The sequence below is a fragment of the Rhinoderma darwinii genome, chromosome 4 (assembly GCF_050947455.1).
Source record: "Rhinoderma darwinii isolate aRhiDar2 chromosome 4, aRhiDar2.hap1, whole genome shotgun sequence".
Taxonomy (NCBI): domain Eukaryota; kingdom Metazoa; phylum Chordata; class Amphibia; order Anura; family Rhinodermatidae; genus Rhinoderma; species Rhinoderma darwinii.
In genome coordinates this window covers 337,649,387-337,675,764 of record NC_134690.1, presented here as the reverse complement: position 1 = coordinate 337,675,764, position 26,378 = coordinate 337,649,387, and the positions used below count along the sequence as shown (strand labels likewise).

Here is a 26,378-nt window from a genome sequence, read left to right as displayed (position 1 = left end):
TTGCTACAGGCGGAAAGTAGGCAGCTGTCTACATAAATGAGATTGTCATTTCTAGCCGGCAGTAAGTACAGTAAGTAAGATTTAGACTGTATTAAACTTTCAGAAAAATGTAGAGAAATCACATAAGTGGGAAGGAAGCACAATCAAGGTTCTAATCAGAAAGATGGATTTTATTTAAAAAATACATATGGAGCTTTTCCCCCCCCAAAAAAAGAAGAAAACACAGCTCCGGCTGAACATGCAAAAAATAGAAATAAAGCAGTGAAGATCTCAAGAATGAATTGTCCTAAAAATTGCCTCCAATGTTGGTCTAGAGGTTTACTACCTCTAAACCAGATTACCCAGTGTAACTGTAATCTGGTGATCTCCACGATTTGTACCCAAAATCCTTATAAAATGTATCCAATTGTTTTCCAAATTTAAACTTGAATTCAGCAACATTGGAGGTATGCTTTAATTAACTCTGGATTTATAACTTACATGTTCCTATATGAGCCTGACTACCTGACTACAGTACTAACCTGTGAATTCCGGTATATACATTATATACATATTGTAAAACACAAATTATGTCTGGTCTTGCCCCATCTCAGCTGGTCACAATAATTCTAATATTCATAAATACATTAACATTTCTTGTAAATTATACAAATGCGAGTTTTCCTTGACTGTGAAGGCCCTTTTACACTGGCCGATAATTGGCCGATGCAGCAAGCGCCAATCAACGAGACAACAAGTTACATGAACGCTCGTCTGCACGATAATTGCCCAATGTAATACCCCCTTGAATGTTTCTGATTCACTTTGGTTCAATTACTTTATCTGTCGACATTCTAGAAAGCAGCAGGAAAACAATAGGTTCATTTCAGGGTGAGATTCAGCAAGATGTTTACCATGAAAACAAAGAGCAGGCATTGTAACAGATCCTGTTGATAATTTATACAAAAGATGTTGTTGCGCAACAGAATGCCTTGGAAAATTGCATTTACATTTTTATTGTACTATTCGAATTCGCTACTTAAGCAAACGGTTTGTTGAAGGAAATCTCCATGTGCTTGGCACTTTTACAATATCACCTTATGGTGTTTTTCTGTTGTCTTGATGTGAAACATAACAGTTTTTTCTGTGTATTATTCTCACAGTTAAAACTCTCTGCTGGCCAAATCAAAGCCAAGAAACAATTTGTGCTATGATAAGCTATAGGTAGCAACCCTTTTATTGCTGAACCTATTAGTGGAGCGTTGAAAAATGTTAAGAGACTCACATACAAGATTTCTATTCCATTATCAGATCTGTTTGCAAGAGATCAGTTGGACTTTGTTGCGTAAACATAAAATAAGATACTGTTTGCATTTTGCAGTCTACTATAATGTTAAAGAGGCTCTGTCACCAGATTATAAGTGCCCTATCTCCTACATAATCTGATCGGTGCTGTAATGTAGATAACGGCAGTGGTTTTTATTTTGTCTATTAAGAAACTAATTAGCATAAATCTAAAATTGCTCATAACTTGCGCAAAAATTATATTTTTTCAAAATAAAAAACACTGTTGTTATCTACATTACAGCGCCAATCAGATTATGTAGGAGATAGGGCACTTATCTGGTGACTGAGCCTCTTTACACAGCCCGATAAGCGTCCGGTGAAGCGAGCGCCGATCAATGAGACATCGTTGATCGGCGCTCGTTTGCTCCGGTCACATGGAGCTATGGAAGAGGACAAGCGGTCGTTACTCCAATCGCTCGTCCCCATTCATTATTATCACGTCGGCAGCACGTCTCTTTACACAGGGAGATGTGCTGCTGACCGATAATATTTCACTTTTTTAAAACGATACAACCAGCAGATGATCGAGCGTTTTTTCGTTCATCTGCTGATCGTTCCCCTGTTTGCACAGGGCATTTATTGGCAACGAGCGTTCTATGAGCGCTCGTTTGCCCGATAAATGTCTTGTGTAAAACCCTCTTTACTTAGGGGCTGTTCACATCAGCTTTGCCCTTCCATTGAGGGGTTCCATCTGAGGTTTCAATCGGGTTAACCACTCAACGGAAAGGCAAACTGAAACCTAGGCTTCCGTTTCCCTCACCATTGATATCAATGGTGATGGAAACGTTACTAAAGGTTTCCGTTTGTCACCGTTGTGAAATCGTTCCGTTGTTTTGACAGAATCAATAACGCAGTCGACTGCGGATGGGCAACGCTGATGTGAACACAGCCTAAGGGCTTATTCAGACGAATGGGATATACGTACGTGCAACGCACGTGATTTTCACGCGCGTCGCACGGACCTATATTAGTCTATGGGGCCGTGCAGACATATGTGTGATTTTTACTCTGCGTGAGTCCGCTGAAAAAAAGTCACGACATGTCCGTTCTTTGGGCGTTTTTCGCGCATCATGCACCCATTGAAGTCAATGGGTGCGTGAAAACCACGCATGCCACACGGAAGCACTTCCGTGCGACCAGCGTGATTCACGCAACAGCTGTGAAAAGGATGAATGAAAACAGAAAAGCACCACGTGCTTTTCTGTTCACAAACATCCAAACGGAGTGTCATAATGATGGCGGCTGCGCGAAAAGCATGCACGGGGCTGACACACGGATCTGTCAAGTTTCTATTGCGCGCGCAAAACGCTGCATCTTTTTGCGCGTGCAAAACGCACACGCTCGTGTGAATCCGGCCTAAGGGTAACAGTTAGCTAACAGTTGTCTTCTTCCTGTGATGGGGTAATGTATAATGCATCAGTCTTGGTATGGCTGCCATGTTGATGAGTTCACACACACATGAACTGAGGTGGAGAACGTGCCACAATAGCATTTAGCATGTATTGTCATAAGCAGATTGCATATTTTTTATATATTTGTGTATGCAATGTCAAATGTATAGAACGGCTGGAATATTGGGGCAGATTTGCTATTGTTGTTGCGCCAGAATTCGTGCTGCGCTTTTTTTTTGCCACAAATCAATTTAGATAAATTTATTATTGATTTGCGCCAAATAGAACAGATGTTTATGCCTCACTAGACACTTTTTCAAAGTGTTTAGAAAAGAGGGTGTGGCTTATCTGAAAGACGTATGACTTATAATGAGCAGACGTGCAATTTTGGCACAAAAAACTGGTGTAAACTAAGCTAACCAAGTGGTGGTATAAGGAAATAAAAGTGTCTAGCAAGATGCGCCAAATTTATCATACATTGGGGCAAATTTTCTACTGGTGCAAATTGGTGCAGTTTGATGCAGTTTGGATGTTTGCATCTCACTAAACACTTTTTAAAAGTGTTTCCAGAATGGGGACATGGCTTAAAATGTGCCACTGTGCACCACAAATGCGCAAAAAAATTATCACAAACTTTTGGCGCAAAATAAGACATATCAAAAGTGGTATAAGGAAGAGCAAAGTGTCTGACAGGTCATGCAAGGTAATATCATGCAGCAAGCACCACTGTGATAAATTTGGCGCATTTTGTGCCTGTCTGGTCTAAGTTTACGCTGTGTAATGATTAGATACCATTAGTAAATGTGGGCCATTGAGTGACACTGTTATAAATCTGCATACCTGGTCTAAAGGCCATTTTACATGGGCCCATGATTAGGCAATCGAGCATTTATATGAACGCTAGTTCCCGATCATTGCTCTGTGTAGACTGGTGAAACAATCAGCCGATGAATAAGCAAACGCTCATTTATCGCTGATCGTATCGTTTATGCAATAGAAAATACACAGTCGAGTCACATTATTATGATCACCAGCTAATATCCAGATTAACCGCCGTGTGCAGCACAGACAGCAGCTAGACGGGCTGGGAGTGACTCAATAAGGTGCTGGTAGGTTGTCTCAGTTATCTTGGAGCCTTGCTGCCTACAGTGCATCACACATTTTCTGGAGGGTGCGTGGGGGAGGATCTATAGAGCGAACAAGACAATCAAGGTGGTCCCACAGTTGCTCAATTGGGTTGAAGTCTGGTGAATTAGGGGGCCAGGGAAGTACTTGGGAAGTCTTGGTCCTGCTCTTCCAACCACTGTAGGACATTTCTAGTCATGTGACATGTTGCTTTGTCTTGCTGGAAGATTCCATCTGCCCCAGGGAAGACCAACAGCATGTATGGGTGGACGTAATCTGCAATGATGGATTCATGCCCAAATTGGTTCAGAGCATCTTCCACATGGATGAGTGGGCCCAGGATATGGCATGAAGAAATTCCCCAGACTATCACACTGCCGCCACCAGCTTGCGTTCTTCCAGCAATGGTTGTAGGGTGTTTGTTCTTTGATGTTTCTCGCCTGACACGCCGACGTCCATCCATTCGATGAAGCATGTCGTTCGGCCCTCACGCACCTTCATAGCCGACGTTCACCTCTCACATCAATGGCACATGGTGCTACGTAGTTTCCACCTCGGTTATTCCCAATGATGCCATTTGTCCACTCACAATACACTTTCACCACGGCAGCACGCGAACACTTCACAAACTGCGCTGTTTGAAAAATACTGCCACCCTTGGCCTGAAAACCAATAATCATTCCTTTTTGCAACTCTGATAAATTGCCCCTTTTACCCATGGAAAAAACGAGTGAGATGTGTTCAGACAGCCTACCGCACACCTTAAAAACCCACCAAGCCAGCCCACGACACATCACATCCTTCGTGGGCCACGTGCTGCCTACTTCTAAAGTAGGAAGTGGTCATAATAATGTGACTTGATTGTGAATTATCGTTGTCGGCAGCAAATCTCCGCGAGTTAACAGACAGATGTGCTGCCGACATGATTTTAATGCATGGGGATGAGCGATTTTAGCAACCTTAAACATTTGAGTCACAGAGTTGACAAATGTCTCGATTAGGTGTAGGGGTGCAACTGCTCAGCTTCTCACCGCTGCAGTAAACCCCCCTAAATGTGACAGAGAGCACATACTGTGTCCTATCTGTATCATTTGTTTAGTGTGGGTAATAACGTGAAGAAAATTTCCTGTATTCACTCCCCTGCACCGGTGTCACTGGAAGGCTGTACAGGGAAAGAGTACCAAGCTATGATATTTCTTCCTGCTGTCACTTGCCGCTTCCCCCTCCCCCCTACATTACAAAAAAAAATGGACCAGGAAGAAAAAACAAGTTCTATATATTAACAAGATCCATATTCCACCATTATTTCCTATATTCTCGCAAGCGTTTAAAGTGATTAGGTATTCCATAAATCCTTGTTAGTGAAAAAGTTAAAGTTGTTCTTCGCGATATATATATTTTATGTAAACATTGCACCGGTCCGTACATAGGCCCCCCTGCTCACTCTCTGCAATGTATGGGATACCTACCGTATATATTGCACAGGGAGTGTGTCCCTGCTGCGGCCTTATCACAAACTGTATGTTTACATGCAGCGGAGCTCAGATTAGGGGATCCTGGATCGAGGGAGTTTTCCTTAACAATTAATTAAAAAGCCCCCTTATTCTTAATGAATAGGAGGACTAGCTACAAAAAATCCTGGAGAAGTCCTTTAATAAAAAAGGTAAAATGTAGTCTTTAGGAATATATGATACCTTTGTAGCAGAAGAATTAATTTCTGAATATGTACTATAAACATTGCCATCTCACCTGTCAGTCTGGAGTTGGGCCACCAGCCCAGATCACAAGCCTTGCATGTAAATTCATCCTGCACAAACTCATTCTCCTTGCAAGGGGTACAGATCCAACAACAGCTTACTTCACCCTTCCTAATCACCTAAATCATACAGAAAGGAAACCAATATCAGATCAAAGAGTGGTCGTGGAGTGAAATGGGTTCATCACAGTTTTCATTAATTGTCAACATAAATTAGAATGAGATTTTCCATTATTCAGTGCCTATGCAAATTACCACTGTGTATAAAAGTTAACCCCTTAATGACATCCAACGTATGGGTACGGTCGTTAGATACTTAACGCAATCGTATGGGTACATTGGAGCGTGAAGTGGTCACTGTGTCTAAAGACACGATGACGGAGCAAAGATGGCTGCTGTCCCTGACAGCAGGCCATCTTTACACGTGGCCCAGGGGGGGGGGGGGCGCGCCCCCCCGCATCGGCAGTCGCTGTGATTTTTGCGGCTTTTTGCGGCTATAACCTATCACTGTGCCGCAGGGCACAGTGATATGGTGGGGATTGGTGCTGTCTAGGACGGCACCAATCCCTGCCATGTACTTGTAAGGCAGTAGTGATGCTTCTACCCCCCGATCGCTTCCATTGGTCGGTTTGCAAAGACCGAGCAATCGTAGCCATGGCGGGCGTTTCAAACACCCGGCACCAGCTCTGCCCACCTCATTCTGGTTAGGAACGGTAAGCAGAGCTGGTGTGTGAGTCTGTGAACCGAATACTTACCGTTGCTGAGGCCTTCTGTGCTGCGATCGTCATCTTCTGCATCTTGCTGTGTGATCACTGACTGTGATCATCATCATCAACTGTGCTGCTGCTTTTAAGCACTAGTGATTCCCCTTTCCCAGTCCCTGTTCCAGAATTATAAGCCTGAGATCCTCAAATTCATAGGCAGCTCAGGAACTAATTTTGAGACTGAAGGGTTCACAGAAATAGATTTTTTAAAGGTTTTCTTCAGTGAGGATTTAGTGACTTTAATGGTGGCCCAGACCAATTTATATGCCCAGCAATTTATTGCCCAGAACCCCACGTCATCATATGCTAGACCCTTAACCCCTTCCCGCCACAGCCCTTTTTCAGATTTTCATTTTCGTTTTTTCCTCCCCACATTCCAAAAGCCATAACGCCTTTATTTTTCCGTCGATATAGTACTATGAGGGCTTGATTTTTGCAGGACGAGTTGTATTTTATCTTAGCACCATTTACTTTGCCATATAATGTACTGGGAAACGGGAACAAAAATTATTTGTGGGGTAGAAAATGAAAAAAACACAGATTCCTCCATAGTTTTTTGCACGCCATTTTTACGGAATTCACTGTGCAATTAAAACAACGTGTTAATTTTATTCTATGGGTCAATACGATTACGCCGATACCAAATATATGTAGTTTTTTCTATATTTTACTACTTTTACAAGTAAAAACCTAAGTGTAAAAAATAAAATGTATTTTGTTTCGCCAAATTCCGAGAACCGTAACTTTTTTATTTTTCCGTTGATTAAGTGGTATAAGGGCTTATTTTTTGCGGGATAAGCTGTCGTTTTTAATAATACCATTTTGGTGTACATGCGACAGTTTGAACACTTTTTATTGCATTTTTTGTGGGAGATTAGGTTAACAAAAAATAGAGATTCTGGCGTTTTACAATTTTTTTTCTACGGCGTTCACCATGCGGGTTAAATAATGATATATTGTGATAGTTCAGACTTTTACGGTCGCAGCGATACCAATTATGTTTATTTACTAAATTATTTACTATGCTCTAGGGGGAAAATGGGAAAAGGGGGGCTTTTTGAACTTTTAATTTTTGAAATTTTTTTTTACACAAAACTTTATTTAACTAATTTTTACTTTTTTTTATTAGTCCCCCTAGGGGACTTCAACCAGCGATCATTAGATCGCTTGCAGGATATACTGCAATACTAATGTATTGCAGTATATCGGGATTCTGACAGTCTCCTATGAAGCCCTGCCGGAGTACAAAGATGGCGGACCTGGGGGACTTCATCAGGCCCCCAGGCATTCCGTGCCAACCAACGGCTCCCCCCGATCTCGCCGCTGTAGATACAGTGGAGATGCTCAAATTTTGGGGCCTTGTGCTGCATATGGGGCTAGTAAAGAAGCCACAGATCAGGCAATACTGGAGTACAGATGTTTTGTACAACACCCCAATTTACCGCATGGCAATGTCCTGGACTCACTTTGAAGCTATTCTTAAATTTTTGCACTATAATAATAATGCACAGCGCCCGCCCCGTGATGACCCCACATACGACCATCTATTCAAAATCAGGCCAGTTTTAAACATTTCTGCACCAAATTTCAAGAAGCGTACACCCCCAAAAGAACATTGTAATCGATGAGTCCCTTGTACATTTTAAGGGTAGGCTAAAATTCTGCCAATACCTGCCCAGCAAGAGGGCGAGGTATGGAATAAAAATTTACAAACTGTGCGAGAGTAGCTCAGGGTACACCTACAGGTTTCGGGTTTATGAAGGGAAGGACTCCAGGAATGCCCCCCGTCCTGGGAGTTAGTGGGAAAATAGTGTGGGATTTGGTACACCCACTGCTGGACCTGGGTTACCACCTTTACGTGGATAACTTCTACACCAGCATCCCACTATTTAAATGCCTCTCCACCAGAAATACTGCAGCATGTGGCACGGTGCGCAAAAACCAGAAAGGCCTCCCTAAAACGTGTTAGAAGGGGTGAGAGCAAGACAGTATGCAGCGACGTGTGGTTCGTCAAGTATAAGGACAAGAGGCTCGAGATAGAGGGTTGAAATTTGGTGGGATTTAATGGGGTCATTAAATCTATCAGTTAACCCAAAAAAAACACCCCCACCCCCTTGGGGGCGGTGGGGTGGCGGGGCAGCAAAATCTTAAATGGCACGGGGGGTCGAGTTGGGGCTCATTTGAAAGCTCTTTTCAATACAAAAACGATTCTGCAAATTTTGAGATAGGATTTTTTTTAGCTGAAATAGTTAATGTTAAAGTTACCATCTTCATTATTGGCTACCGCCGGTGTTGGCATTACTCAAAATGTACCGCGCGGGTAAACTCCTAAATGTGTGTGGGCGCGTGTGCGTGTGAGCTTGGAAATGTCACATAAAGGTGACTTTAAATTACGTATTATTACAATCGGCCTCGGCTATACAAAATGGACCTTGTCTACGATTGTAACATGATTTCATGTGTACACATTTCGGTAGTCACTTGTGAATTTCAGAGAGCGCTAATTCGGAGAGTAATTTAATTTTTGTGCATTTCTATTGTCATATTACAAAATGCATTTGACCGAAATGGAAAGAATCACTTTATTGATGGGAGGGTATGGCGAAGAAAAATAAGATCCTATCGAGAAGTAGCGGCTTTATTCAATGCCACTTATCTTATCTGTGATCCAATTTCATTGTCAACTGTTAAAAGAACTGTTCATCGTTTCAAAATAACCGGTTCAATTAAAGACGCACCAAGATTCGGAAGACCCAAACATGCTAGTAATGATGAAAAAGCTTTAGATGTTCTGCTCACTGTACATGATAATCCTCATACATCTGTCTCGAGTGGAGCACAAGTGACTACCGAAATGTGTACCATGAAATCATGTTACAATCGTAGACAAGGTCCATTTTGTATCGCCGAGGCCGATTGTAATAATGCGTAATTTAAAGTCACCTCGATGTGACATTCCCAAGCTCACACACACACACGCGCCCACACAAATTTAGAATTTTACCCGCACGCTACATTTTGAGTAATGCTAACACCGGCGGTAGCAGATAATGAAGATGATAACTTTAACGTTAAATATCTCAGCAAAAAAAATCCTATCTCAAAATCGTTTGCAGCATCGTTTTTGTATTGAAAAGAGCTTTCATTTTAGATTTTATGCTTTAGTTCTTGCGGAAATTAAAAAAAATTAGCTAAACCTAAATCTTATTGAAAAAAATGTAGATTTTCATTTTCACGGCCTATTTCCAATATTTCTGCAAAAAACCTGTGGGGTCAAAATGCTTACTATACCCTTAGATAAGTTCCTTGAGGGGTGTAGTTTCCTAAATGGGATCACTTTTGGGGGGTTTCCACTGTTTTGTCTCCTCAGGGGCTTTGTAAATGCGACATGGCCTCCGCAAACCGTTCCAGCTAAATTTGAGCTCCAAAGCCAAATAACTCTCTTTCCCTTCTAAGCCCTGCCGTGTGTCCAAACAGCCGTCTATGACCACATATGGGATATTATTTTACTCAGGAGAAACTTCTCTACAAATGTTGGGGTGCTTTTTCTGCTTTAGTTCTTGTGGGTATGAAAAAACATTAGCTAAACCTACATTTTATTGAAAACAATGTAGATTTTCACGGCCTACTTTCAATAATTTCTGCAAAAAAAACTGTGTGGTCAAAATGCGAGCTATACCCTTAGATAAGTTCCTTGAGCGGTGTAGCTTCCTAGATGGGGTCACTTTTTGGGGATTTCTACTGTTTTGGCATCACAAGACTTCTTCAAACCTGACATGGTGCCTAAAATATATTCTAATAAAAAGGAGGCCCCAAAATCCACTAAGTGCTCCTTTGCGTCTGAGGCCTGTGCTTCAGTCCTTTACCACACTAGGGCCACATGTGGGATATTTCTAAAGACTGCAGAATCTGGGCAATAAATATTGAGTAACGTCTCTCTGGTAAAACCTTCTGTGTTACAGAAAAAAAATGGATTAAAACTGACTTTCTGCAAAAAAAATGAAATTTGTAAATTTCACCTCCACTTTGCTGTAATTCCTGTGAAGAAACTTTCTAAAAGCTGTTTTTAATACTTTGAGGGGTTAGATTTTTAAAATGTGGTGATTTATGGGGGGGTTCTAATATATAGAGCCCTCAAAGTCACTTTAGAACTGAACTTGTCCCTAAAAAAATAGCCTTTTGAAATTTTCTTGAAATTGTGAGGAATTGCTGCTAAAGTTCTAAGCCTTGTAGCGTCATAGAAAAATAAAAGAATGTTCATAAAAATGATGCCAACATAAAGTAGACATATGGTATATGTGAACTAGTAACTATTTTGTGTGGTATTACAAGCAGATACATTTAAATTGAGAAAAATGCTAATTTTTACACATTTTCTCTAAATTTTACCACTAACTTAAAGTCCAATGTGTCACGAGAAAACAATTCAGAATCGCTTGGATAGGTAAAAGCATTCCGAAGTTATTACCACATAAAGTGACACATATCAGTTTTGAAAAAAATGGCCTGGTCCATAAGGGGTTTCCTGTTTTATGTAAGTAAATCTGAATCGCTATACAAATGAAATGTTATATAACTTTCTAATATATTTGTTTGCTGTCAGTGAATAAGAACACTCTTATTTATATTCACAGGCACATACCCATCCTGCTTCAACGGAGAGGCTCAGTTGTTTCCAGTCTAGGCAGTGATCTGTGAGCTAAACAGCCTGGACTCCAGACTGATACAATGTGGCAAACTATTTAGAGATTTCTACGACTTCTACTGATGAATTTACTCACAAAGTATCTGTCCACATCACGGTGGTGTTCCATTTGGGGTTTCCGTTCATCCATTCCGTCAGAGGAACTTATGAAAAGAAAGCCTTTGATTTCAATGGTAATGCTTCCAATGCATTATGTTTCAGTTTGTTTCCTTTCTGTAAAGTTTCCATTTTAATCTCTGAAACAATAGCTGTAATCGTATTGATCCGCAGAATAAAGTTAACATGTCATTTTAATTGCATGGTGAATGCCTTAAAAATGAAGCGCAAAAAACAATGGAGAAACTGATGATTTTTCTTCACTTTCCACCCCACAAATAATTTTTTTCCTGTTTCCTACTACATTATATGGTACGAAAATGGTGCCATGAAAAACTACAACTCGTCCCGCAAAAATGAAGCTCTCATAGGGCTATATGATGGAAAAATACAAAAGTTATGGCTTTTGGAAGGTGGAGAGGAAAAAAATGAAAATCTGAAAAATGGCAGCAGCGGGAGGGGGTTAAAGACCTGGTTTGACAAGTTTGGTGTGGAGGAATTCAAGTGGTCTGCACATTGCTGGAGCTCAACTCCTTTAAAGACCTTTGGGATGAATTGGAACGACGATTGTGAACGAAACCTTTTTACCTAACATCAGTGCCTGAGCTCACAAATTCGCTTTTAGCTGAATAGGCACAAATTCCCACAGACACACTCAAAAATCCTGTAGAAAGCCTTCCCAGAAAAATGGAGGCTGTTATAGCTGGAAAAGGGGGCCCAACTCCATATTAATGCCCATGGTATAGGAATGTCCTACAAGCTCATATAAGTAGGATGATCAGTTGTCTACATAGGTTTGGCCATTTAGTGTATTTCTGGTACTTCTAGCTCCTATTGATTATTTGGTAAAGATTTTAAACTATCAATGTTTCAAGAATCCCATACATGCAATGAATCAGACCCCACTTTTTTTTTCTTATGGATGCATATGGAATATTAAACCTTTGTGTGCCTCGCAGGGCATGAGGCCTTAACTCAACAGTTATGGATTGTTTATATTAGCCACTTAAGGGGGTTTTACACTGGCCGATTATCGGGCAGACAAGCATTCATATAATGCTCGTTCCTGATAATTGCCCTGTGTAAACAGGGCAGCGATCAGCAGATGAACGAGCAAATGCTCGATCATCTGCTGGTCGTATTGCTTTAAAAAAGTAAAATATTATCGTTGTCGGCAGTGCTTCTCCCTGTGTAAACAGGGAGACGCACTGCAGACATGATAATAACATATGGGAACGAACGATCGGAGTAACGACCGCTCGTCCCCATCCATAGCTCGAGCGCCGATCAATGATGTCTCGTTGATTGGGGCTCGCTGCACTGGCCGATTATCGGCCCGGTGTAATAGCGCCTTTATTAGCAATACATGAATGCTTTATAACACTGCCTAAGGGTGCCGGATAAATAATGTTTTTCCAAAAAGAATTGTCTGTGTTAATCAAAGTATGTGTAGTAAACACCGACCTGTGGTTGAACACTAAATGCCTAATTATTTCAAGTATTCAATTACACAGTTTACCTTCGAATTGAGTAGGAGGATTTATTGGCAATACTTCCAAGGGAAACCAAGCTACCCGAATGATACATGCTATTCATGTGATACATGCACCCGCAGACGTGATATGCAAACAAGAGAAATTAGCATAACCAAACATTCCTACTGTGAGTCTATGAACTAATTTGTCCTCCAGTGTGCCCAGGTGTCTAGTGGCAGATGAAACCAGTATAAATAACACAATACCTTACAAAATATTGATAGAAAAATAACGGTACTGTTTATTGCAGATTTATCATTTCATAATAGATACATTGGTTTTTTGGTAATCTGGCTGCTATAATTTATAATGAGGTGCTTAGTACACTAAATGCAATTGTGTATTATTCTCAGATAGGGTTTTCATTGTGAATTGTCTGGTATTTATTAGTACTATCTACAATATATACAGTATATAGTTTCTATCTATCACTCTCTGGTTTAACAGCTTCTTTTCTTTTTAAGACCGATATACAGTTGTCATACACACACACACACACACACACACACACACACACGCACGCGCACACACACACAAATATTAAACCGTTAGTACAAAATGTATATCTTATAAAAATGCATACCTTTATTTCTCCTAAGGAGCATGGATCGCTGCATACAGATCGAACCATTCCACTTTTATTCATTTGTATCATATCGTCATCAATATTTAAAATTCCTTCATGCCAAGTTCCTATAAGAACATAATCGTACTGATTTGGCTCAATGAATTGAAGATTCATGATATCATATCTAGAGTTGGAAAGAAATTATTTTTTTATTTAGAATTCCTCACAACTCATCTTCTCATCATGCCTTTCATCAATTTACCTTGTACCATCTGTTTAAAAATCAATGCACAGACAAAAAAATCTTCCATGGTTAATACAATTTGATAAGCAGATCAGTGATACGTAGACAACATGAAAATGTATTCCATCCCGAGTGTATTGTAATGAATGTGTATTGTAAGCTCATTTATCTGTACTTATCTTTCTTTCTTTACTATTACTAATTTTTGTTATCCTTATATAGTAAAAATTGGTTTTATTACTTTATTAAATTGGTTTTAATATTTGTTATATTCACTGGTTAAAGATAACCTTTCAACACTGTCATTTTTAGGTCCCACTTTCTGTGATGATTCATTTTGAAATATATCTTTATAGGGATCAGAGCTCTGTTTTTCTGACACAGATTTAAAAATTCCGTACTTTCTTTCACACTGCCGTAAAGTTGAATTCTTAAAATCGGGCTGCCAGCAGCCACCACTAGATAGAGCAGAATATTGAGTTCAATGTGTAAACTGTATACAGTAAACTCTTATGCTCCCCCTAGGGGTGAATACAGGCAGCCAGAATATTAGCATTTTACTCTTGTGTCTATGCTGCAGAATGAGAGGTCTGTATCAGTAAAACAGGGCTCTGTCCACAATAAAGATATATAATGAAATTAATCAGCATTGTACCTATTTAACAAAGGGTGGACTATAACTTTAAGCTTAAACTTAAAAGAACAAAAACACTTTAAAGTGCCTGCCCACAGAGACTCCAATAGATCTCAATGGAAAGTGAACATGGACAAGTCCATGAAGTAGAAACCATGGGCTGCTGAAATGTTTTTGTGTATGCAAATGGTAGAACAGGGGACCAGAGCACCATAGTAACAGAGTTCTGAGCCATGATAAACCATGTTAACAAACATTTTATTTTCAAGTCACTTATTAACTAAACAGTAGTTAGCCTTTTACGGAGACAGCATGCCCTTGGTATAATTTCATGAATTCCTAATAGATATTGATGCTGCTACAGCTTCTACCAATTACATGTGCTAAAATGTGTCCTCAAAAAAAGCTGAAATAAACCAAACTCTTACCTTCCAGGAGCATCTCCTTTTTCATCAAACCAAACATCTTCCCCAGAAACACCAACAAATGAACTTTTTATAAGGAATTCAAGCAATTTGCTGCCATCAATAGGCTTCATTGCATCACATAGACCAACATGTCCTGGGCATAATGATTCATGCATGTCATGCAGGCCATGAGCCATTGCATAGATTGCATTAATGACAAATCCCATTTTGCTATCCTGTACATAGTTGTCTTCTAAGCTTTCATTGCCTGAAAGATAAAATCAAAGATACATTCCAAAGATATGCTATTTTAGATGCACAGAAAATATTACATCCATAACGCTATCAAAAAGAAATATGGGTTCTACACATCCTGCCCCCTCTTACTTTTTTATTTCAATAACCTTCAACATGAACTGAAAAATAAGGGTCAATTTTATAGTTCAAGGTGAACAAAATGTTTAAACTTTGTCTGTTCGTTAAAGCTTTTGATAATTGTGGGTGATGATTCATGAAAAAATGCAGCAGAATATTTTAATACTAAAAATGTATAAATGTAAAAAATAAATAAATAAAAAAAAACTTTTACATTTTCGTAACTTACTTCCTCAGCAGATTTTCTTTCCTTTTGCAGATACCACAGCACAGAGCCATACTTAGTAGGAAGCCTCCATAGTAAATCTCATATTACAAAGAATCGGAGCTGCAAAGCAAGACTCCCGTACTAAATACAGGAGACATTCACCACCTGTCTTCATTTCTGTAAATTATGAAGAGCATGCACCACAGTTCACAGGAGGTCTATACTACATTATATGCAGAAGGAAAGAAGATCTGATGAACAAGAAGTATATCATGAAAATGTTACACTATGTAAGCAATGTATCTTATCCATTTTATAAGTAATGAGGGGTACACTTTTTTCTATTTAAACAATTAATTTAAAACATTTAAAGTCAATATTACTCAATATATTCTATTTGATCAGAGATTTCTGATTTAAATCTGTATGACAACTGTGTAAAGTGGTGGAACGGTGCCATTTGCATGGTGATGTCAGCAGTTTGGTACTGTAGTAAACCCACTGGAACACTAGTGCTGTTCACAGAAATAACTGATGGTGGTTTTTCAAGTGGTGAAATAGTTCCTGTGAGAGGTCTTGCAAAAGCCAGTTCCACGATATTTCCTGCACCTCCAGAATATAAGAAGGCATTAGTGGAAAGGAAAGCGCCTCTAAAACTGAGTAACACAGGAAGATGTTATTACTTCTCTGGTGAAAAAGAAGTCAAGCCTAGTGAAACCTTCTCGTATTCACTCAGACTGCAGTTTCCTTTCTAAATGAAGGCCAAACAGGATAGCTGTTTGGTAATAAGCACTTCTCACCAAAGTACAGGTAAACGTCTAGACTGAAATTATGTTGTGTTTCCTCTTTCCCCTATAAATGGGTTCAGCTTTACTGGATACGTTATTTTGATGCAGTTGATTCAGTTTATGTGGGCTGGGTCCAGACAAGGTACAGATATATAATAATATATAATATCCCAACATGCTAGCAAAACCCTTGAAAGGCTGCAATTCACATCACAACCACTGGTTGGCCACACAAAGACACATGCAGCATTGACATCTCGTGACAGAATATCATGAAATCATGTTTTATTTTAAAGCTGGTCATATTGTACCACACATCGTGCCATACATCTCAGGATATGCTAAGATAAAAGGAAAGGAAGGACACATTTGTAGCAGGACATGACAACCCTTTTCATTTTTCAAAGTCCTGTCTCTGAGCCAAATACTTACTCAAACAGCCAAGGAAATAAGATTATCCAGCGCAGTGCCATAAAGGAGATACTTAGGCTAGAACTTCTCCAATGAGTAGGAACGTAAGTCATTTTTTATTTAGTAAGGAAATATTAAGAAGGAATTTCAAATTGTATAAGTGTATGATTGAAATGATGTTGATTATACAGTTGTAAGGTCACTGTATAGCATACCAAAAAAGTGTCACCTTTTGACCAGAATTGGTTTGGTGCTGGTTAACCCAAAGTGCAGAATCTAAGTGATCATCCTCCTTTTGACCTTAAACTACCTCACAAGGATAAGGCCATTCCCAGTCAAATCCCTCAGGTTTTGCCCCCGGAGTAGTTACCAATTGGTGGTCACTGCTGAGATGGAAAATAAGTTGACACTAGAAATGGAAAAGTGCCAAACCTTGGAATGCATCCAGGAATAGGAAGCAGTCAGAGTGAGCCAAGAGTAATACCACTGTAGCAGAACATGCTAGGTCAATACAGGTCAGGCTTTGTAAGGTAAGCCAAGCAGACATAATCAACAAATTAGGGGATGAATCCGGAAACACAGAAAAGACATGGTCAAATATAAGAAAAAAGGTAATCACCTAAAAGACCTGACTAAATAACTGGTACTCTAATGCTGAAAATGCAGGGTAGTCAGGCAAGGAAGAAAGGAGAACTTCCTCTTTAAATTTCCAATCCGATGCCTTTAGCTGCATACAGAGTGCTACTGGAGTGTGGACCCCAGGAATATTATATATATTAAACTCTAAACCATCATATACCACTAGATAGAATATCATTATCCCCTAAACACCCCTAGACCACCATGCATATAAAATTTCAGCCCTAAATCAGCCTAGGCTATGATGGATAATATGTATACCCTAGATCACTAGGAGAATTCAGTATTAACCCATACATTTTTCCAAACCATCAGGAACATTTAGTATAAGCCATTGAATCTCCCATAACTGCCAATAATAGGTACTAAACCCAAAGCTAAGGAAGATTAGAGATGTAATCCCTCGTATTGTCAGCAAACACAGATCTTGAAAATAGAAGGGAATTGAATAACAAAGGATATTATATAGGTTGTAAAATGTATATTAGGTTGTAAAATGTTTTATAAAACAATAAATACGTTATATTTAGATAAAACCAGAAAGATATTGGGAAAGTTATGGTGCACCATGCTGCTAACCACGTGCTAAACTATGTACTGTGCTATTTACCGCCTCTGGCAGGGCTTATTGTGTGTACAAAGATGGCAGCCCTGGGGCCTTCACTAGGCATCCATGACAACTATCGGCACCAGCGTTACCTACGATCCCGGCTATTGCAGTGAAGTGTCGGCTGTAACATACAGCCAACACCTGCGGTGTATAGAGCACGCGCAACCCGTGAGCCTGCTCCATATTCTCCCTTGGCAGCTGTGACGAACACTGGTATGTCACATGTGGCCAAGGGGTTAAAGCTTTTGGGCCATAATGCAAAATATGTAACCCTCACCTACCATGTGTTCGTGGGACTTTTGGGTTCCCTTAGGAACACCGGCTTGAGTGCATCTTCTACCTCTGTACACCTTATAGCTATGCTTCTAGTTCTATGGAACAAATAATTCTCATGGAGATATCTTCAGATTGATAGACAGATGTTTTGGATTACTCCAGATTAATGTGCTATTAGTTTCCACATACAGCAGACAAAATCTGAATAACAATAAGTGCAATTAGCCATTATATTTCAGCAATTAAATTTCTATAGGTTATGTACTTATTGATGCATCAGATGGCGTCACATCCTTTGCTTGGTATGTACTATAAATTCAGGCTCATGGGCCCCGATGCAAAGGTTCTTCTTGGGCACCCCCCAAACTTCTCATGGCCGACGGCCCGCAGCTTTCAGCTGCATCGCTGGGCCTCCTAAGTGACCCAACATTGCAGCACTAGCAGCCAGGGGCGTCACTAAGGTCTTGAAACGTCAGGGGAAATAGCCCCAATACATATACCCCCCCCCCAAAAAAAATGTGTGTATATATATCAGTGTATAGGAGACAGCATATCTATAGAACTACAACCTTATAGCTATGGAAAGGATTAGATAAAGTGGCTTAGCAGACTTTATCACATATGATTGGATTAGATACAGTGGCTCAGCAGACAGTATCACACATGATAGCATTAGATATAGGGCAAAGCTCGCTGACATTGCGGCTCCAGCGCTGGACACAGGAAAGGTAAGTATAAGAATTGTTTTGCTTTTTTCATGTGTTACTAATTATTTTTGTTCGGTTATTGGACTATTTCGGATTCGAGGACTACTTCGATTACGGTGTTTTTTTATTCTAAATAAAATGGATAATGAGGGTTGTGTGGGGGATTTTTATTTCAATAAAATATTTTTTCTATGTCTTTGTATTTTTCTAAACTGTATTACTAGCACCTTAGTAATGGCCGCTGGCTGATTGACAACGTCCATTACAAAGGCGGGGCTTAATGTTAGACATGAAGAGTCTAACACTAACCCCCATTATTACCCCGGTACCCACCAGCACCAGGGGTGCAGGGAAGAGCCGGGTACGATCCAGTACCCGACTATCTGTTGTGATGGAGGGGCAATGGCGCAGTGTTATTAGGCTGGGAAAGCCCAAAAACATTGGTCCTTCCCACCCTGGTAATGCTAGCCTGCTGCTGCTATGTTGTATTTGGCTAGTTATAAAAATTGGGGGAACCTCACATCGTTCTTTCCAATTATTATTATTATTATTCTTTTTTTTTAAATGACCTGGGGTCCCACCCATTTTTCATAACAAGCCAGATACAACGCAGCAGCAGCCTAGCATTACCAGGGTGGAAGGGCCACTGTGTTTTGCCTTTCCCAGAGTAATAGTACAAGCCTGCGGCTGCCCCAGTGCCCGACCATCACTACAGATAATCGGGTACTGGATAGCACCCGACTCTTAGCGTTACCCCTAGTGGTGTTGGGTACCGGGGTAATAATGGGGGTTAGTGTTAGCATTTTCACCGGCTAACATTAAGCCCTGCCTTAGTAATGGGCGCTTTCAGTAAGTCAGCGGCCATTACTAAGGTGGTCGTAATAAAGTTTAAAAAAAATACAAAGACATAACACACAACCCTCATTAACCATTTTATTGATAATAAGAAATATGGCCTGTTCACATCACCGCTGCCGTTCCGTTGAGGGGTTCCGTCTGAGATTTCCGTCAGGTAACCCCTCAACGGAAAGGCAAACTGAAACCTCAGCTTCCATTTCCCTCACCATTGATGTCAATGGTGACGGAAACGTTGCTAAAGGTTTCCATTTGCCACCGTTGTGACAGGGTTCCGTTGTTCTTGACTACCAAAGGCAGTCTGATCAATCGGGCAACCTAACAATGCCTGAGGGCTAGAACAATGGGCATAGGGCATGGGTAGGCAAACTTTATTGTATGGCATGTGAATAAAAAAATAAAAAATCAAAGATGAAGTGCTCAGCATGCCATGCAAAAATGAAAGTCATATAAGACAAATTGTTACTATGTATGTGACATAAACAAATTAATCAGTTAAGTAAACTTACATTTCAGTGTGACCCTTGTCCATGACTTTCTCTGCAAAGATGATCCATCTATGGTACAGATGAAGCTACTGAACACCAGTTTGGAGGAAGTGCACACAAGAGAGACCACTGCTACTGGCAGCCATTGGAGGATTGCAGAGTAACAATATTACAGATGCTCGGCATGCCCCAGAACAAGCACACGCACACACACACACACACACACACGCACGCACACACACACACACACACACACACTGTTAAGAATCTCATGACACTTAAGCTGGTGTTACACGGCCCGACATGGGTCGTTTAAATGAGCGCCGATCAACGAGATAGCTCGTTGGTCAGCGCTCGTTTGCTCCTTTCACAAGGAGCTAATACGGGAACAAGCGCTCGTAATTTCGATCGCACGTCCCCATACATTTTTATCATGTCGGCAGCACATCTCATCAGGGAGATGTGCTGCCAACAACAATAATAGTTAAGGCATTTAAAAGGATGCAATCTTCAGATGAAAGAGCGTTTGCATAATTCATCGGGTGATCGCTCTGTGAACGCACGTCTGCCCGATAATTGGCCGGTGTAAAAGTGCCTTCACTCACCTTTTTATGTAGATTAATTGTATATGTAAACTACTGAATCTAAGACTGCTACAGTTAAAATTGGTCCTTAGTTTATACTTTATTTTAAAAAGCTATTTTTACAGTTGTTTTCATTTTTTTGTCCTTACAGCAAGAGTATATAAATGTTTATATTGGCGGTATACAAGATTATTGGAGGCCACTCTGGGTTTATAATGTATTTATTATGTTTACTTGTTTTTTTATGCATATATTAGTATTTATATCAACTTTTCTCAACCAGGTTTCCAGAGAATCCTAGGATTTTGTCGAACCCAGTCAGTGGTTCCGTGTAGGTCCCATGTTAAAAATGTTCAATATGATTTTTTTAAAACATTAACTTAACAAAGTTTGTGTAAGAAGGTGCTAACTCTTTAAACCAGAACAAAACATATTTCCATAGGGGTCCCATTAATGGTAAATAGGCTTTGAAAAAAGTGAAACTTTTTTCTTTCTCTTTCTCTCTGTATTTGATGTTGTGTTCCAGGATTAATTTATGGTTGCCTTTGTTTATCTTCTGTGAGTAGTAGAGAGTAGAAATTATGATTTATTTAATTCTTCTTGGTGAGAACAGGCATTGTCTAACTCATTTTATTTTAAATTTGATTTGTTCAAACAAAGCTAGAAAAAGAAAACTCTAAAGAACAAAAGGAAATAAAAGAAAAAAAAAGAAATATATACCACTTCACATGTGATTTCCCTTCCATCATTTTCCCACTATTGTGGGAGTTCATCAATATGAGAGCTATTCAAACGACATAATACTAAATAAGGCCAGTTCTAAATGGTTAAATCAAAAGAGATTTCCAATTACTAATATCGTGCCCTTGAATCAGATCTGTAAATCTTTAAACCGCTTTCGAGATACATTTATGTTGCCATAGTAACATTGCTACTGAACTATAAATTCAGGCAAAAAAACATCATAACTAGGTAAAAAGGAATTCTTTTTTATACATTTAGTTAGGAATTTAAAATTTCCAGTCATTAAATATAGTAGTCAGTGAAATAAGTGCATACCTTAAAAGATTGATGAACAAAATAAAACTGATGCAGTGAACATTTGCAAAAAAAAAACAACATAAAAAAAACCTTCAAGCGTACTAAGGAGAAATGGATCACTACATTTCATACAGTGGATATTGCTTAGCTCTTATTGAGGTTTATTTTAAGGACTATTCCCATTGAAACAATTATTTATTAGGTACTAAGTTGCTCTACTGTATAATAGACTTTTAACATTGTTGAAAAAATTATCTTGGCTTAAAAAGAACACAACAAAAAAAAACCTGAATATAACAAACAGTGCACTCACAGGAGAGTTGATCCCTGCACTTGCCAATAGTACCAGATCACTGGGCATTCTACAACCACAATACATCAGAGATCCAACATAATAATTACATCTATACAATTAACACTTCCATTATACGGTTGCTACTACAAATAAGCCAAATTGATAGTGCTAGTGGTGATTTTATTTACAACATGAATTCTAACTCCATCATATGATTGTTGGGGCACGTGCTCAAGGTGTTTGGTTCCAGGAAGTGCGCCAACAAGCTACTCTGCCTTGGCCAGAGTATTTAGATGCAGAACTAGGGTGACAAATGGAATAATTGCTCCAGGTGAAAGAAAGCCGAGTTAAAGTACGCTTCTGGATGGTTGTGGTCAACACAGACATTTTCTTCTGCTGTCGGTAGGACTATTTTTTAAGAAGTAAGAAGGCAATATAAATCAAAGGCCTTAAAGGCGAGTTTTACTTTGCTGTAGTAAGGCCACGTTCAGTATTCCGGCCGCAACGTGTGGACCACACCTCGGTTCCAGATGGCAAACGCAGGATTTATAAAGGGGCATTTACGGTGGATGCGGTAAAATGCCCCCTCTCCAAAATATATTGACTTCAGGAATTCACAGACGATTGGTGACTAACATCTAATATTTATGGTGGTTTGAAAAGGTGCAGGAGATAATGGAGGTGATTTAGGACAGAACTTAGGGAAGAATGCTTTATAGAGGTTTCATCTCTTTTATTTTTATGATCCAGATCCAGGTATTAAGATAAAACAGAGAAACAAACACGGCGCCACATAGTGTGAGTAAGCCTAATCAGGCAGTCAGAGTGTGACGAATGGATGCTTACCACAGCTGGATAGGTCAATCGCTTTGAACTAGATGTGGCCTGAGGAAGATGCCGGTGCGGCATTGAAACGCATAGCCTTCTTACTAATAAACACTATTATTAATTCCTGCATCTTTATTGAGTAGCAGCGCCGTAGTCACATCCCTCTTTTTTCTACCTCTAATTGCTAGATCCAGGTATTAGGATCATTCACCCATGTGCTACGCTAGCTTTCTACTGAGCCGAACTTAGATCCTCATAGGACATTATCAGGGGCATAACTAGGAAACACTGGGCCCATAGCAAACTTTTGACTGGGCCCCCCTCCCCTGGGTGCCACACACAGCCTGTCCTTGTAGATAGTGCCCCCTGCAGATAGTGGCATACAGCCCCCTCCTGTAGATTTTGTCACACAGCCCCCCTGTAGACAGTGCTATACAGCCCCCCTGTAGACAGTGCTATACAGCGCCCCCTGTAGACAGTGCTATACAGCGCCCCCTGTAGACAGTGCTATACAGCCCCTCCCTGTGAACAGCGCTATACAGCTCCCCCTGTAGTCAGTGCTATACAGCCCCCCCTGTAGACAGTGCTATACAGCCCCCCTGTAGACAGTGCTATACAGCGCCCCCTGTAGACAGTGCTATACAGTGCCCCCAGTAGACAGGGCTATACAGCCTCCCCAAACAGTGCTATACAGCCCCCTGTAGACAGTGCTATACAGCGACCCCTGTAGACACTGCTATACAGCCCCCCATGTAGACAGTGCTATACAGCCGCTCCCTGTGGACAGCGCTATACAGCTCCCCCTGTAGACAGTGCTATACAGTGCCCCCAGTAGACAGGGCTATACAGCCTCCCCAAACAGTGCTATACAGCCCCCTGTAGACAGTGCTATACAGCGACCCCTGTAGACACTGCTATACAGCCCCCCATGTAGACAGTGCTATACAGCCGCTCCCTGTGGACAGCGCTATACAGCTCCCCCTGTAGACAGTGCTATGCAGCCCCCCCTGTAGACAGTGCTATACAGCCCCCCTGTAGACAGTGCTATACAGCGCCCCCTGTAGACAGTGCTATACAGCGCCACCTGTAGCAACAGTGCTATACAGTTCCCCCTGTAGAGAGGGCTATACAGCCTCCCCAAACAGTGCTATACAGCCCCCCTGTAGAAAGTGCTATACAGCACCCCCTGTAGACAGTGCTATACAACCCCCCTGTAGACAGTGCTATACAGCCCCTCCCTGTAGACAATGTTATACAGCCCCCCTGTAGACAGTGCTATATTGCTGCCCCTGTAGACAGTGCTATACAGCCCCCCTGTAGACAGTACTATAAAGCCCCCCTTTAGACAGTGCTATAAAGCCCCCCTTTAGACAGTGCTATACAACCCCCTGTAGACAGTGCTATACAATGCCCCAGTAGACAGTGCTATACAGCGCCCCCCTGTAGACAGTGCTATACAGCACCCCCTGTAGACAGTGCTATACAGCACCCCCTGTGGACAGGGCTATACAGCCTCCCCATACTGTGCTATACAGCCCCCTGTAGACAGTGCTATACAGCCCCCTGTAGACAGTGCTATAAAGCCCCTACCTGTAGACAGTGTTATACAGCTCCCCCTGTAGAAAGTGCTATACAGCCCCCCTTGTAGACAGTGCTATACAGTGCCCCCTGTAGGCAGTGCTATACAGCACCCCCTGTAGACAGCGCTATACAGCGCCTCCTGTAGATAGGGCTATGCAGCCTCCCCATACAGTGCTATACAGCCCCCCTGTAGACAGGGCTATACAGCTCCCCCTGTAGACAGTGCTATACAGCCCCCCTTGTAGACAGTGCTATACAGCGCCCCCTGTAGACAGTGCTATACAGCACCCCCTGTAGACAGTGCTATACAGTGCCCCCTGTAGACAGTGCTATACAGCACCCCCTGTAGACAGTTCTATACAGCGCCCCCTGTAGACAGGGCTATAAGCCTCCCCATACAGTGCTATACAGCCCCCCTGTAGACAGTGCTATACAGCACCCCCTGTAGACAGTGCTATACAACCCCCCTGTAGACAGTGCTATACAGCCCCTCCCTGTAGACAATGTTATACAGCCCCCCTGTAGACAGTGCTATATTGCTGCCCCTGTAGACAGTGCTATACAGCCCCCCTGTAGACAGTACTATAAAGCCCCCCTTTAGACAGTGCTATAAAGCCCCCCTTTAGACAGTGCTATACAACCCCCTGTAGACAGTGCTATACAATGCCCCAGTAGACAGTGCTATACAGCGCCCCCCTGTAGACAGTGCTATACAGCACCCCCTGTAGACAGTGCTATATTGCTGCCCCTGTAGACAGTGCTATACAGCCCCCCTGTAGACAGTACTATAAAGCCCCCCTTTAGACAGTGCTATAAAGCCCCCCTTTAGACAGTGCTATACAACCCCCTGTAGACAGTGCTATACAATGCCCCAGTAGACAGTGCTATACAGCGCCCCCCTGTAGACAGTGCTATACAGCACCCCCTGTAGACAGTGCTATACAGCGCCCCCTGTGGACAGGGCTATACAGCCTCCCCATACTGTGCTATACAGCCCCCTGTAGACAGTGCTATACAGCCCCCTGTAGACAGTGCTATAAAGCCCCTACCTGTAGACAGTGTTATACAGCTCCCCCTGTAGAAAGTGCTATACAGCCCCCCTTGTAGACAGTGCTATACAGTGCCCCCTGTAGGCAGTGCTATACAGCACCCCCTGTAGACAGCGCTATACAGCGCCTCCTGTAGATAGGGCTATGCAGCCTCCCCATACAGTGCTATACAGCCCCGCTGTAGACAGTGCTATACAGCCCCCCTTGTAGACAGTGCTATACAGCGCCCCCTGTAGACAGTGCTATACAGCACCCCCTGTAGACAGTGCTATACAGTGCCCCCTGTAGACAGTGCTATACAGCACCCCCTGTAGACAGTTCTATACAGCGCCGCCTGTAGACAGGGCTATAAGCCTCCCCATACAGTGCTATACAGCCCCCCTGTAGACAGTGCTATACAGCGCCCCTTGTAGACAGTGCTATACAGCCCCCCTGTAGACAGTGTTATACAGCCCTTCACTGCAGACAGTGTTATACAGCTCCCCCTGTAGACAGTGCTATACAGCCCCCCTTGTAGACAGTGCTATACAGCCCCCCTGTAGACAGTGCTATACAGCGCCCCCTGTAGACAGTGCTATACAGCGCCCCCTGTAGACAGTGCTATACAGTGCCCCTTGTAGACAGTGCTATACAGCGCCCCCTGTAGACAGTGCTATACAGCACCCCCTGTAGACAGTGCTATACAGTGCCCCCTGTAGACAGTGCTATACAGCAACCCCTGTAGACAGTGCTATACAGCCCCCCATGTAGACAGTGCTATACAGCCGCTCCCTGTGGACAGCGCTATACAGCTCCCCCTGTAGACAGTGCTATACAGCCCCCCCTGTAGACCGTGCTATACAGCCCCCCTGTAGACAGTGCTATACAGCGCCCCCTGTAGACAGTGCTATACAGCGCCACCTGTAGCAACAGTGCTATACAGTTCCCCCTGTAGACAGGGCTATACAGCCTCCCCAAACAGTGCTATACAGCCCCCTGTAGAAAGTGCTATACAGCACCCCCTGTAGACAGTGCTATACAACCCCCCTGTAGACAGTGCTATACAGCCCCTCCCTGTAGACAATGTTATACAGCCCCCCTGTAGACAGTGCT

At 41.7% G+C, this 26,378-nt stretch overlaps 1 protein-coding gene across 3 annotated transcripts in view; it reads right to left on the bottom strand.

Annotated features, from left to right (window-relative positions):
- GRM1 (glutamate metabotropic receptor 1) overlaps positions 1-26,378 on the bottom strand; it is a 314,004-nt gene that overhangs the window by 17,869 nt on the left and 269,757 nt on the right. For all 3 annotated transcript variants that reach the window (XM_075862858.1, XM_075862859.1, XM_075862857.1), the window contains exons 5-7: positions 14,573-14,819; positions 13,282-13,450; positions 5,592-5,718 (exon numbers count right to left, since the gene is read on the bottom strand). In XM_075862858.1, coding sequence (XP_075718973.1) covers positions 5,592-5,718; positions 13,282-13,450; positions 14,573-14,819 — 543 coding nt within the window. The remainder of the gene's footprint in view (positions 1-5,591; positions 5,719-13,281; positions 13,451-14,572; positions 14,820-26,378) is intronic.